This window comes from Adiantum capillus-veneris, chromosome 30, assembly GCF_014529385.1.
Source record: "Adiantum capillus-veneris isolate H3 chromosome 30, ASM1452938v2, whole genome shotgun sequence".
Classification (NCBI taxonomy): domain Eukaryota; kingdom Viridiplantae; phylum Streptophyta; class Polypodiopsida; order Polypodiales; family Pteridaceae; genus Adiantum; species Adiantum capillus-veneris.
The window spans coordinates 41,573,842-41,587,427 of NC_140960.1; the positions used below are offsets into that span (position 1 = coordinate 41,573,842).

General features: G+C 42.6%; 1 protein-coding gene across 2 annotated transcripts in view; it reads left to right on the top strand.

The window, feature by feature from the left end:
• LOC147417850 (uncharacterized) overlaps positions 1–13,586 on the top strand; it is a 285,145-nt gene that overhangs the window by 249,453 nt on the left and 22,106 nt on the right. For both annotated transcript variants that reach the window (XM_086506721.1, XM_086506722.1), the window contains one exon: positions 8,148–8,221. In XM_086506721.1, coding sequence (XP_086362847.1) covers positions 8,148–8,221 — 74 coding nt within the window. The remainder of the gene's footprint in view (positions 1–8,147; positions 8,222–13,586) is intronic.

The following is a 13,586-nucleotide window of genomic DNA, read 5'->3' on the forward strand; positions in this document are numbered from 1 at the left end:
CATTGACTTCTTTACAGAGAGAACTTAAGCCCTAAAACTACAACGCGCTCTTCAAGAGGAGAAAAATATCTCTCTTCGCCAGGAGAAACCCCCACATCTTGAGACTTTGGATCAAATCAAGAGAGAGCTAGAAGAGCTTCGGTCTCAACAAGAGACTAAGGCTATGGTATGGTGCAGCTCGTGTCGCTCTCCAGGGCATCCTCCACAGGACTGTCCCCTTCGGGCTTATTGCCACTTCTGCGAAAAATCTAGGCACGAAGACAAGGATTGCTACTATATCAAGGGGTTGCGGAAAATACCACAAAGTCTAGGTCCTTCTCTCCAATAAGGGCTAGCACCTGCATCGAACATGGTCTCACCCTATGGCCATCAAAACCCGTTGCCACCTCTGCTGACAACACCTCCTATGCAGCAAGGTATGCACAATAACTTTGCATCTCCCAGCTTTTATCATGCTAGTACTCCTTCAGTTCCCCAAAGCTTCTACACGTCAGCCTCCGGTCCCATGCAGCAAGGGCAGAGACCACCTCGCCCCTCAAATAGGCCAATTTTGTGCTACAGGTGCGGGGAGTATGGACACTATCAGAGCAAATGTCCCTTACCAGAAGGGTCCCCTTTTTACCGACATTGCCCTGAAGCTAGAGTTACTACTTGAGGACAAGGATGCGGAACAAGGCTTAAAGACTAATTGGAATGAAGTTGAATACGCCATTTCGCTGCTAACTAAGCGACAACGACGAAGAGACAAGATGATTGTCAACCCTACTCAAGTCCCAAGTGTTCCAGAGAGTCCTATAAAGCCTGTTATTGTGGTTCCAAAGAGTGACAAGTCCATCCTGGATAATATTGTTAAAGGAATGCAAGAGCTAAAGTTAAAGCTTACAAGGCTAGAAGAGAAGGGGCAACCATCAGGTCAACCTATAGGGCAGCGACCTCAAAGCAGAGAAGGCTTTGTAAACAAATGCATATGGAGTGATAGTATTGACCATGCAAGAAGGGATTGTGAAAGTTTCAAAGATGCTTTGACAAAGGAGCTTGTTTTCTTTAAAGATGGTAAAATTCACTTAAGTGAAACAGGTAAGCTCTTGGGTACAAACTTTGGCAAAGGTGGAATGAAGAAGCTAGTCGAGGACATGGCTACTAGCCATGCCATCTCAATGGTTGAGGCAGCCGCCTATGGGTTGAAGGTGGAGCCTATAAAGCAAAAGGGAGTCAAGGTTGAAGAAGAAGCATCTAATGGGATTGGAGAATTGTGGCCATGGGCAATAGAGTCTGCTGTGAAAGGTAAAATGACTAAAGAGGTTTTACATGAAGCTGGAGATTGCATTCGTCTAGAAACAGGTTGGAATGACCCTGTAGACTCTTTGTCAGTGCATGCATACATTGCCAAATGTCAAGCCAATGAGGCCGTTGTCGAAGAGAAACGTAGGCGTGAGAATGGGGATGAAGGGCCTTCAAAACGGGCGACGAGGAGTGGGGACAAAAATGACTCAGTGCCTCCTAGATCACCTTCGATGCCTGTCCCCGAAGTGCCTATGCAAGAAGCCTCTAAAGAAAAGAAGAAGGATGCAATGAAAGCCAAAGCAAAGGGTCCGGCCTACAAGCTCCAATCAGACATAGAGGCGGCAACAGACCTCAAAAAGGTTTTGGAAGAGAGGATTTTGAACAGTAAGGTGGAATTTACGTTGGGTGAGGTCCTTGGAATAGCAAAGAGGGAGTTCCATGAAGAGATAATTGATATCATCAAGAGGAAGCGGAAATCTCTTACTGAATCTATCCATGTGCAGGGTGAAGAAGAGACTTTAAATGCACAGGGAGTACAGGTCTATGGCAAGCAAGGTGATGAAACTATTGTTGGATGCTACAAGTCTAGGGGAGGAGTAAAACAGGTTCATTTCTTGGATGATAAAGATGAAGTCGAGACTACTCACAAGAGTTACTACTTGAAGAGTCACTAGGCAAGAGCAACTAGTGAGACCTTGGTAAAAGTGGGAGACTTAGAAGAGCCATATATTGCGCTGATAGATCATGGGTCAGAAATTAATCTTATATCAAAGAGTTTATATCAAAAGGGAAAATGGCCAATTGATATAAATCATGGATGGATGATCCGTGCAGCAAACAACTCATCAGGAGAGTTGTACGGAGCTTATCCAAATGTAAAGGTGACTATAGGGGATGTAAAAGATTACCAAAATTTCTTTGTATAGGAGATGTCTACATATCCACTTATCCTTGGGCAGCCATACATCGCTTGCTACTCGCATGGAAACCAAGGTGATGGACGATGGGTCAGCTTATGCTAGGATAAGGAGCAGGGATGGGAAGCGTGCAGTACAGTTCCTTACTGTTTATGTGGACCATGAAAGGAACCGTGAAAGTCTTAGAAAGCAACCCTTGCCAAAGACAAACAAAGAATTCAAGGACTACAGGGATATGAGGGGTTTTGGCTATGTATCATTGTAGAGCGGGATTGCAATGGTAAAAGAAGAGAAAAGTTCTCGCATGATGTATATGCAAAGGAAACGTTTTCAAATTTTGTAAGATTAACAGGCTATGGATCTACTTCTTTTACAAAGTGTGAGGACTTAAAGCGGGGTTAACGACAACATGTAAATAGTGTACAAAGAGGTTTGAAGATGAATGGTTTGCTAGAAAATGATGAATGCATTACAGGAGTGTTTGATGAGTGTTCGTTTGTGGATATTATGCAAGACTTGGAGTCTTTAGTGGATTGCAATTTGCGTATGAGAAATGAGGTTGTGAAAGTTTGCTCAATAGAAATGTATAAAGTCATTGAGGATTTCAAAAATGCTAAAGGTGTTGATGTACGAGTGGAAACCAAGTACAAGTCTGTGGCAAAGAAAGTGAAATCAGTGGCATTACCTCTACCAAAAGATTGCACAAATAAGATGGAACAAGCTGCTTTGCAACCTAGCCTTCGTGACCCAAGCAAGATTGGACACAAGTTCACACAGGAATCTTTGAAGGAGTCAAAGGTTGGTTGCGAGAACAGTTTGACAAAAGCTGAAAAGACATGCTTGCCAAACACGGAAAAGCTTTTGTATTTGAGCCTAATGAGATAGGGTGTGTTGATCCATCCATTGTGGCTCCTATGGTGATCTTCACTATCCCTCATGTACCTTGGAACTTGAGGCCTATTCCAGTTCCAAAGGCTCATTTGCCAAAACTCATTGAGCTGCTTAATGAAAAGATCAAGATGGGTATTTTGGAGCCTTCTTGTGCTCCATATTTAAACAGGTGGTTCACAGTTCCAAAGAAAAATGGTTCTTTACGCTTTATTCAGGATATGCAACCTGTAAACAAGGTGACAATCAGAAATGTGGGTACAAGGCCATTGTAGATGAATTTGCAGAGGCATTTACAGGAAGGGCAATATATTCTATGGGAGATTTGTACTCAGGGTATGAGCAATTTCAACTAGCAATGGAAAGCAGGGACCTGACTACCATGAGGACACCTTTGGGCCTGGTAAGGATGTGCACCTTACCTCAGGGAGTAACTAATTCAGTTGCACATCTGATGAATGGTATGAACAAAGTCCTATGTGACTTCATACCTCAAACTACAATGCCTTTCCTTGATGATGTGCCAATCAAAGGATGTGATGTAGGTGATATAGATGTGGCTCTGGACTCGAGGGGGTGTCGCAAGTATGTGGCAAACCATATCAATGATTGTGATAAGATCTTGTCAAGGTTGGAAGAAGTGAACATTACCTTGTCTGGCCAAAAGTCAGTGTTTGTGTGAATGAAGTTCTTATTGTAGGACATATGTGTGGGCCATATGGTAGAAGGCCTTGTCCTGCAAAGATTGATGTAATTCAACAATGAAAGAGAAATGCATAAATGTCACTGAGGTTCGAAGGTTCTTGGGTGTATACGTGTTTTATGTTATCTGCATTCCGCATTATGCACATGTAGCAAAGACTTTGTATCAACTTTTGAGAAAGAACCAAAAGTTTCAATGGGAAGAAATGCATACACATGCCATGAGAAAATTAAAGAAGTTGTTGCTTATGTCACCAACTTTGAGGAAAGTAAACTATGATTGTGGAAGACATGTGATTGTGACAGTAGATACTAGCCCCACAAGAATTGGATGGGCGATTGGCCAAGATGATGAAGACGGTAAGCGATATGTAGTGAGATTTGGAGCAAAAGTCCTAAGTGCTCGTCAACGCAATTATCCACAGGTGAAAAGGAAATTATGGGAAGCAGTTACAGCCCTGAAATGTGATAGAGAGTATTTGATAGGTGCAAATGTAATAGTGGAGACTGATTGTCTATCTCTTCTTGGAATGATCACAAGCTGCTCAACTCCTGACATGGCTATGTTGAGATGGATTGCCTACATAAAGTCCTTAAATCCAGAATTTAACCATATTGCAGGAAAAGATAATCCGGTCGCGGGTATGCTTTCAAGAGCAAGGTATAAAAATGAAGAAGACATGGTTGTCGAAGGCGATGATGTAGGCACAAGGTTCTATAATATCTCTCATGCCAAGGGTGATCATGTTTGCCTGTCAAATGCACTCGAGTCATTTACAGAGGACCTATATCAAGGTGACTGGTTGCTCGTTGGACGTTATCTGAGCACTCTGACAAGGCAAGAAGGGTGGACGGATCAAGAGTTCAAAAGAATACGCAGAAAAGCCTATGGATACTTTTTGAAAGATGGATACTTGTGGAAGCATCTAAAACAAAGAAATGGAATGCCGTTGAGAGTCGTGAATGATCAGGACTCTCAAAATGAGCTTATGAAAAAGTTTCATGAGAGTCTTTATGCTGGACATAGAGGGATATGGGCCACCTTTACTAAAATGAAACATAGGTATTGGTGGAAAGGTATGTATAAAGATGTATCTCACTTTATGGAGTCTTGTGAAACCTGTCAAATGTATTCAAATGTACGTCATCGTGATGGGTTGCACCTTACTTACCCATTGGCCATGCATTATAAGTGGGTAGTAGATTTGGTTACAATGCCATTGGGTTTATGGCAATGAGATACATAGTGTTTGCACGAGAAGACTTAACTAATCAGGTTGAAGGTCGTGCTCTAAGAACAAAAAGCACAGAAGGGATATGTAAGTTCCTCTTAGATTATGTAATTAGCCGTTATGGCTGTGTTGGAAAAATAACAGCGGATAGGGGTGAGTTGGATGCTGACAAAGCAAGGGACTTTTTCTCTAGATTGGGCATTAAACTCGCTCTCACAACTGCATACAATCCTGAAGGGAATGGTAAATCAGAACGTGGGCATCCTCCTATCATTAAAGCTTTGGCTAAGGCTTGCAAAGGTAAAATGGGAGAGTGGCCTAGGTTATTGCCTTATGCTTTATGGGCTGATCGTACAACTCATAGCTCAATTACTGGTTATATTCCTTTTGAGTTGATGTATGGTCAGAAACCTATAATGCCAATTGAGGATGTAATTCCCACATGGAATGTATTTCCTTGGGAAGATGGAATAAGTAGGGAAGACCTTCTTGCTTTGCGCATACAAGAATTAGAAAGAAGGCCTCAAGATATTGAGATTGCAATAGCACGATTAAAAGATGCAAGGTTGAAGAATAAGGACTGATTTGATAAAAGGCATAGGCTTAGACCTAGAGCTATTGAGGAAGGTCATTGGGTGTTGGTGTATGACAGTAGTCTTAATAACCAATATTAAGCGATAAGAAAGCTTTCAAAGAGATGGTTTGGCCCTTACGTGGTTAAGCATGTACATGGAAATGCAACTTATACCTTGCATGAGTTGGATGGTACAGAAATGAAGATTCCCATTGCAGGGAAAAGAATTAAATTGTTCAAAAGAAGAGGCGATACAGATCCCTTTGTTTCACAAGAAAGTCAAAATGAAGGCTCTGATGAACATATTATGGATGAGGATGAAGAAAGAGATGATGATGCACTGGACTTCACTGCAAGTGATGATAAAATTGATATGTATGTTGACTTAAATGAGGACTGAACTTGCAAAAGCTATGTGTGGCACATGTCGGAGGATGTGCAGGTTTAGAGAGGGTGGATGTCGTGCTGTGGCACGTGCATAATGTGAAACTAAATTATCTACCTCACTCTCAATGCTTTTGCTATGTGGGACCAAATGCTATTATGTACATAGTGTGATATATGCGAAAATAGATGCCACGATTGCAGCTCTGTATATACCTTGTGGGGACAGCGAGGCCCTCGACGTGGCACTATGGAATGCTTTTTCACATACATATATGCCTATTTGCTTTAGAAATGTACAAATGTCAAGTGTATCGAAGTGGCACGCTCGTTTTGCCTAGAAAGTTCAATGCGGGCGATCTCGGCCAAGAGTAGCAGGTTTCATGCGCGGACGGAAGAGATGCATCCAAAGTGCTTGGCAAGTGGTAAAATGAGGTTCAAGATGAAATTTAAGCCCAATGGGATTTTTCCATAATTTTAGGGATTTTTCCCAGCTCGTTTGGGCTTTTTACGGGCAAAAAAGGGTATTTTTGGGCTAAATATGACCAAAAATGGTCATAAAATGGTCAAAAAAGACCCTAAATTGGTCAAAAATGGCTGAAAATGCCACATCACTCACGGTGCCGTGACTATGAGAAGTAAGGGAGCATTTTAGAACATCAATATCAGCACTACAAGCTCCTTTGTGAAGGGTTACAAAGCCTGCACCTAAGGTATGCTAGTGCAGTCCCATGTTGTTCCAACCCTGTATTCGAGGCTGTGAGGCCACCACAATTAGGGTTTCCCCTCTTCAAATAACCACTTGGGAATGAATAATGAAGTTCTGAAGCTTCCATGAAATGGCTACGACGGAGAATTGAAGCGTTTGTGTAGGGTTTTTATCAGGGCGAAAGAGCACTACAATTGTGTAATTGGCAGTGAGGCTACACCAAATCATCACACACACAAGAGTTTTGAGTTGATCTTGATTCTTTTTCAAAGATAAGCTTTCATGGCTGGAGTTTTGTTCTTTTTTAGTGTGTTTTTGGCTTCAAATCATCTACGCCTTGCTTGATTTTGCTGCGAACTCTCACAGTCAGAGGCCCGCGCTTTCCTAGCCGCACTTCGCACTTCTTGACAACGTTGCACTGAGAAGCACTCACTGTAGAGAGCACGACACATTATCTCCACTACAAAATGTTAACTGTGGAGTCAGCATGCTCAAATTTAAACAGGGTCTCGTGACCAAAGGAAACAAAATTCCATGAACTCCTTTATGTGACCTGCTACATTGGTTGTTCATCGAAGACAAGTATTGTAAGTCAATCAAAAATGCGAGGCACCTTTCCAGCTAAAGAAGCAAAGATATTTTGCACGAGGGGGTGCCCAAACACCAAGCTAGACGTCCAAATACAAGGATGCAACACAACATACCATCAACGAAGGTACAACTTGCGGAGGGTCCTCTCTCTTGCGATGGTCCCAAGCCAAATCTTCCAGGAGAGAGGCCCTGGCCTTGCTTATAAACAGTACAAGGGGTCCTAAAAGCAGGCATCCAAAAAAGCCAAAAAGGTAGTCCAGGCCAAGGCCTAGCTGTTGTTCGAGCTGTTTGTGGCCCACATCTGTCTGGTCCACTGATTCACACTCTGAAAACTGACTATCAAAATACGCAATCCACATCCAAGTCCATAGTCAACCAAAAGTGACTATACCACTCTGCATCTGCAGCCACCCCTATAGACTAGCTTCAGGTGCGTCACATGTATGCTCCTTGTTTCTTCTGTATGTTAATGTTTCCCTTGACACAATTAGGTTGTACCTCACAGGTTGTAGCTTTACACTCATGCTCAGGATTTTCTTTGTCAAGTTATAGAATGGCCGGAATATCATTTACTAACACCAATTTTGGAAGGTTCCTCGCTATTTCTCGCCGATTGAGTTTAGCACTGCCAGAGCATGCCTGTTTTCTCTCTGGGCTGCAGTTTTGAGCTCCTTTATTCTCTTTGTGAATGTCTTATACTTGGGGGATATTTCACTCAGCAGTTTGAGGCCTTAAAATGTAATCGACACAAACTTGTTCTCACTGAAAAGAAATGCGTGTGTGTGCGTGTGCGTGTGCGTGTGCGTGTGTGTGGATGGTTTAACCCCATGGCTTTATCTTGATAGTTTAAAAACTTCATCTTGCAGGCTTCTCGAGAGTGGTTTTAAGTTGCAAAAAGAGCTTCTATTCAGCTTGTGCTATCACATGGCACATCTCCCTGGTACAACATTTAAGTGTGATTTGTTCTTTCCATATTGGTGCGAAATAGGCAAAAACACAAGAGGCATTTGCATCTTTCTGGCATCTTGAACAATTATCTGTTAAATGAAAGTCAAATAAGAAAAATTAATTGGCACCAAGGACCTGTGAATTCTCTGCAGCAAATAGAACCTACTAGGAAAGCCCTAGATGGAAGGAGAATTGAAATTAAAATAAAATGTTTATTTAGGTTTGCAAAAGGCCTAGAATACCTAAGAGACCAGAAAATTACATCATCATCATATGGTCGAATTGTCCATCAAGAAAATACAAAAGACCAAGGTAACAAAACTAAAATGTGAACAAATAAGTGAACCAGTAGACCGAGCTAGTGGCCTATCTTCCAAAGTGTGATCTCCTCACTGAGCTGCCACTGAAGTTCCATCACATCTACTCTCCATCGGCTGCTGCATCATGGCCACAATTTCCTCCTTGCATGGGAGCTTCTCTATGCTTCTCAATAATGGCCTGGATGCGCTAATGGTAAACATGTTGGTGTCATGATTGTGAGAAATACGAGGGCATCAAGTCCTACTAATCTCTGTAGCTTTATCTAGGACAATCCCATGAGCTGAAAACAAACGTGTCCTGGGTCATGTTGAGAGCTGCTACTCTGGAAAAAATTTGTTACCTGCCTCTGAATGGGTCCTCTGCTAGACAGCGTGGAACTCCATAATGAAGCATGTCTATGCCTGCATATCGCCAGCAACAAAGCCCAAGGCTTCTCTAATTAGTGTAATCCATCGCCTTGGACAAAGGCCAAGGCATGGGGACAATTAAATTGTCCCCATGCCTCATAATATACTGGGTACCCACATATGTAATGCTCCTTTGTCTCTGGCTCTAAGTTGTATAGCTGTAATATCCGCTGCCTTGGGGTAAATGCTGGTCTCTATCTGTAGCTGATGGGAGGAGGTGTCAATTTTTTCTATTGCGAGAGGTGTGAGTCCATATATCTTGCCGAGGAATTTGTGTGATATCCTGCTTGATAATATTGTTGATCTCTAAAAGTGTAAATGCCAACGATGGTGTGTCCAAAAAGTATTTGAAGGGTGGAAATGGGTCCATAGTAAAGCCATGCAGCTAAAAGCAAGCTGATCTCTTTGCATACCAACATCTAGAATCTCCCCCCATGGCTAGTTGTCAAGACGACTTGAGGGCCAATCTAACATAAACATGATGTGAAAGCTCCCACACGTCATGCATGTAAGATGTTGATCTAGTAAGGGTCTCAACCAAAATCAAGGTAACTCCCAATTCCACTGTAACGACCTCATGTGGAACCATGGCCTTACATCGGATCATCCTAGAGAGTGTAGTGACTAGAGGTCTCTCCAAATTTCTCCATCCATTATATATCCGCGACGAGGCTGACTTTGATGGTCTAGACCTAAGTCCCCTAATTTGTACCCCGTACAATAATGTGAATGGCACCAATGAATCACACAGCCATAGCTGAGTTCAGGAATCTTGAAATTGTATTAGTGAGTGCATCTGTTCCAACCGTGCAAGGGTTGCATATGCTCTTGTGCGTCTCAAAGCTATTGCCTCTCTCATAGAGAAAGAGGGTCCTATTGCCTCTCTCCGAACGGGGTCTGACCCTCACCAATTAAAACTCCCAAGCTCCTCCCAATCTCTGAGATATATGGTGAAAACTTTGGAAGAAGGCCTGGAAATCGATTGTAATTGCGAGACCCTCATCCAGACCAAAGAGATCCATGCCCTGTCTCCATCCAGTGAGATAGCAGAAATCTCTGCTCTAATCCAAAAGGCTCTGTGCTAAAATCTCATTTGCCTGGTCTGGTGACTCATAACGAGCTCTCCAATAAACTCTTGTGGAGAGATATCCACAATCCTGATACAAGGCCTAGAATGAACGTCTGTTTGGAGATAGGCTTCAAGCTCTAGGGTGGAGACCTAATTCCAACGAGCTTGCATTCCAAACAATAATCCTAGAATGGTGTTAGTGAATCTTGGATTGCATGAAGAGAATCTGTAGCCTGCCTTAAAGCAGAGCCACCAAGATTCATCAAATCATAGGCAAGAAAGACATAACTGCTAGTGAGTGGAAGATATCATAAAGCCTCCTACGCTGCTCAGTACTTCGTGAGTGGATGTCAATGGCTCTCTACCACCTCTCTGTAAAGATTGTCTCTAGCTATGGAAATAAATCATGTGCATAGTTTCTTAATGCATTCAACTCTCTATAGCCCCTTCGACAATTCAATAATGAGATTACTATCATCCACATAAAGCAACAAGGGTATTTAGGTGCCTCACAATCGTGCACCTCTATCACCCTCTCTACCGAAATAGTCTGATACCTCATCAATATGCATACCAAAGAGTGTAAGAGAGAGCCGACGTTCTTGCTTCACTCCAATGGTGGAGTGAACTTCTCTGATAGCCACTCTGGTGCAGGCACTCTACTTGTCATCATCTCATAAAGTACCAAGATACCGTGTGTAGTTTGATACATAAAAACCAACTATACAATCTATACACCAATCTTGCTCTAGATATTGTATCAAAAGCTTTGCAAAAATTCGCAAAGGAGCAATAGAAATGACATCCATGTCCTGAAACCTCAATGAGAGCTCAGAGTGTAATTATATGATCAAGTGTAGAGAATTGTCTCGTGAATCCAGTTTGTTCTCGTGCTTGGCTCTCTCTCTCTCTCTTATGCCAGCTAGAGCCAGAGACAGAGCTACATTACATATGTCATTGCACAGTGTACTATGAGATTTGGGGGCCGTTTCCACTGTTATTCAGAGAGGGTTTTGGTCCTTTGTCTAGGGTCATGACACAGGCAAGGGGGCAGCTTAAGCAGAAGGGGAGCATTAGTAGAGGAGCAGCTTAAGGAAAGGGGGAGCTTCAGTAGAGAAGCAGTTTCTCTATGTGTGGCACACACCCACTGGCCGTCATTTTATTAACACAGCTTACTACATTAGTCTGGTTTAGGAGGCTGCTTGTGTGTGGGCATATAATACTGAGGTGTACTTGCCATGTCTGGAGTTTGATTGGTGCGTATCACAGATGATGAACCAACCAAACGATACTAAAGATCCAGATGCATATCAAACCAGGCCCAAAGCAAAGATTACATTTAAGCGGAAAAGTTGGGATAGCACATTGTGGCCCGATTCTCTCAGAGCAAGAAAAATATCCAGGGTAAAGGATGACCTAATATCTGAGAAGGTACAGGTGATGATTAAGACGGAGTTGAACCTTATGAGTGGAGACATTGAGATAGAGATGTATGCAACTATGGAGAATTATAGAAATGCTATGTATGCATATATGAGGAAAGAGCTGGACCAAGAGATGCTCGGTAAGCGTGATGAGACGTACATGGCACTGAAAGGGAAGATGCAAGCTAATGTGAGGACAGAGGTGTAGGTAATGGAAGCTGTGATGCAAAAAAGGTTAGATGAGGCTGTTGTTGGTAGTGAATCTTGGAAATTAGATGTGGAAAAATGCATAAGTGCAAAAGATACATTGATTAAAGAACTTAAGGGAGAACTGGCAGCTTGTAAGAGTAAAAGTATTCCTAGAAAGTAGGGAGAAATTCAGCCCTCATTGATTAAGGATCTTGAGAAGATCAAAGAATAGGTGAAAACTCTCCGGGAAGAGGAACAATAGAAGTCGAGAACTATTACTTCATGGGTAGATGTCCTCACCAAAATGAAAAAGAAGGTTGTTGAAGCTGAAGAGTGGATTGAAGTTGCAAAGAAGGGAAAAGCCAAGATGGACGAAGCTACACCGACAACCACCATTATCAATATAACCATTGAGGGAGAGCAGAAGCGGAAGAGTAGAGCCCTTCACATGCGTGTCACATGCCTTATTGACATTGGAAATGTAGAAGAAGAAGTGAAGAACTCTTGAAACACATGGGCATTTTTGAATCCACACACACAGGTGCATGGAGAGTGGGGAAATAAGTAACCGGTGGGGAAGGAAGCTCTAAGGAAAGAGCACTCATTTTATGTTTCCCTACTATGGAAACTAGGAGAGAGTTCTTGAAGAAGAAACCAACTCTTAAATAAGCTGGGATATTTCTGGGAAATGACCTCACTTTAGTGCAAATTGCACACATGCAAGAGCTAATGCCAGCAATCAAGTCTATGAGGGAGAAGGGAAAAAAAATTTTCTATAGAGGGATGAGAGTGGTGATCTTGGAAAGATGCACTACATGACGGTGCCAGACCTATGGGACCAGCCTTAAAATGGCAGTATGGAACTATAATGGATCAATGAAGCTAGATGTTGGTGCATTTGAGGATGGCTTCAAGGGGAGAGGCATTATTTTCTACTCCAACTCCTGGTGTCACACTTCCTAGAGTGACAGGATACCAATGGGAGACCACTTGTAGACGGTGGTGAGATCAAAGCATAGAGGACGTGGGTCAGGAGGTGTGGCAATTTTAATCAAGGAAGAGTTGCACCCTCTCATTCATATTGTTCAGAGAGATGATCATGCTAGATATATGTGGGTCAGGGTGAGAGCAGAGACGGCAAGGCCACTTTATATTGCAATATGCTATTCCCCCCCGAGCACATCTCTCTATGCATCGCCCCAAGGGGCAGTCACCATTTATGATTTTAGATGAGGAGGTATGGGAGTTCTCTAGGGATGGCGATGTCATCCTTCTAGGGGACTTTAATGCCAGGACAGACCAATCTCAAACAGCGTTCTTTGATACCTCAAAGGAGATGTTAAGACAGTTGGATGTCAGTGATCTGGGATTGGCGAGGTGCTCACAGGATGTGGTGCATAATGGGTATGCGAGATATTTGATAGACGTGGGGACAGCACATTGACTGGCCATCTTGAATGGTCTACAGAGACTCCCAGCAGCGAATGGGTTCACTTGTTTTCCTCACAGACATGGGGCTAGCACGGTGGACTATGCCCAGTTTTATACCATCTATTCAGGATTTTACAGTCGGCCCCAGGCTTGTTGGGGTAGTAGATCACACCCTCCTCACACTTATAGTTTCTTTCCAGTTTTGAACAGTGATGTTCATTTTAGCTTTTATTTTACTTCATTTTATTTTGTACCCAAACATATCAGATCCACCAGGATTGTATCGGTTTGGTCTCATAGGTCATTTTGGCCTTTTGAAGATGTTTAATATAGCATTTCATTTCATTTCTGCCCAACGCTCAATCACATAAGCATAAAGCTTGTCCAATGTGTAGCCTATCATGATGGTACGGTAGGGACCATAGGGTTCCCCCCTTTCAATAACGACATAATAGTGTTAGTGCTCGAGCTCTTAGGAAAGCCTTCACGTGTGTCTTTGTTAAACATGTGCACCAA